Here is a 1,667-nt window from a genome sequence, read left to right on the forward strand (position 1 = left end):
TCAAACATCATACAAAAGTATAGTACTGATAGATTTTTTTGTTGTCTATTTTTAATTCCTTCACCCGTGTCCTTAAAACATTGGTTAAAATTTGCTAAAAGTAAATTCTCAACTGAAATTTTAATGCAGAAATCATCGTTAAAAATGTTTAAATATTTATATATATTAAGTGTAGGGTTAATTGTGTACAATTTTTTATGTATAATATATAACATTTTAATTTATTATGAATATATAATATTTATTATTTTTTCTATGAATAATAAAATTATTTATTTTATTAATATTAAAAAATCAATTTAAGTTTAACTCAATTCTATTAAATCGTAAAGTTTAAAATTTACCACAACTTATTAAAAAATATACTATTTTTAATATTATAGTGAACTTTAAACTTAACATAATTTTATAAAATTGACTTATAATAATTATAAATTCTAAATATGTGATCTTCAATGGTATACTAAACTTTAAATTAACCTAATTTTATATGACTGAGTTATAATAACTTACTTGTACTTATTTATATATTATAAAATATTTATATTTATATTGTATTATATGTTTCAATAAAAAAAACTTAGAAAAAAGAGAAGAGAGAGTGGTGCATTGATGGAAAAAGTAAACAAAAATGGAATGGCATTTGATTGTGTCCACTCTTTAAACTACACCACTACAACAGAACCTTAATCTCCAATTACTCATCAATTAAGAAGAAGAGAGAATAAGTAGACAAAATCGTGGTGGAGACGATAGAGAGGATCTAAACTCATAATTTTCAGTGACTATGTTGTTCATTATGTCGATGAGAACTTCCATTTTCATTTTCATCCGAAACAACAACACCAACATGGTAGTTGTCGGAAATTTCCGTCTGGGACATGTCAAAATTTTCGCAATTTCCGAGGTGTTTGTGGAAACTGGTTGTACTAGATGGGGTGGCCAAGAAGGTGGGTTGGTGATCTCCAGCCATGATGACTAAGATCTTCTCCTCATAGACCAAAGGGTGTTCTTTTTGTTGAGGGTCATCATCACCCTCTTTGTTGCTGCTGGTGTTGACATTCTCCAAGTCCCTTTGGTGAGAACTCCTTGTGAGTCTCCAATAGGAGCAAGCAAGTATGAAGAGTGCCATGGAAATGAGAGCCATGATGATAGCTAAGCCTCCAAAGAGGTAAGGAATTGGAGAGTGCCATGGAGAGACAATAGGAGATGTGGGTGATGAAGAGGTTGATGATGATGTTGTTGTTGCTGTCACCATTTCTACTGTGGAGCTTGTTGGTGCTAATGGGTCTAGCTTTGGAAAACTTCTCATTTTGCCACTTTCTCTCTATTGTGCTTTTGCTTTTGGTTACTTTGTTTGTAGTTGTTGGTGTAGGGAAATAGAAGGAAAAGAAGAGAAGGATTTGTGAGAGCTTGTAAAAGGGACATGGGGAGCAAGGTATTTATAGTGGCCAACAACACTCACACCAACACATTGAAAGAGACAAATAATAAGAGTGAGTTTCTTGTTGAGTAAGAGCTGCTACAAATTTTATTCTCTCAGTGTTATATTACGTACAAAGGAACAAAAAATTCAAAATTAATGTCAATTTTTTTTTTAGTATAATACTCTTATCTATGTATTTTTTTTATTGTTAGTGTTAAAAGATAAGTTTCCACTACAAGAA

General features: G+C 30.7%; 1 protein-coding gene across 1 annotated transcript; it reads right to left on the reverse strand.

Moving 5' to 3' along the window:
- Positions 1-587: 587 nt before the first annotated feature.
- Positions 588-1,433, reverse strand: LOC137816681 (protein GLUTAMINE DUMPER 4). The gene has a single exon (XM_068619934.2). It carries the CDS (start codon positions 1,310-1,312, stop codon positions 779-781), a length of 534 nt encoding a protein of 177 aa, XP_068476035.1. The 5' UTR covers positions 1,313-1,433; the 3' UTR covers positions 588-778.
- Positions 1,434-1,667: the final 234 nt, after the last annotated feature.

The sequence above is a fragment of the Phaseolus vulgaris genome, chromosome 1 (genome assembly GCF_051622355.1).
Source record: "Phaseolus vulgaris cultivar YP4 chromosome 1, ASM5162235v1, whole genome shotgun sequence".
Classification (NCBI taxonomy): Eukaryota; Viridiplantae; Streptophyta; class Magnoliopsida; order Fabales; family Fabaceae; genus Phaseolus; species Phaseolus vulgaris.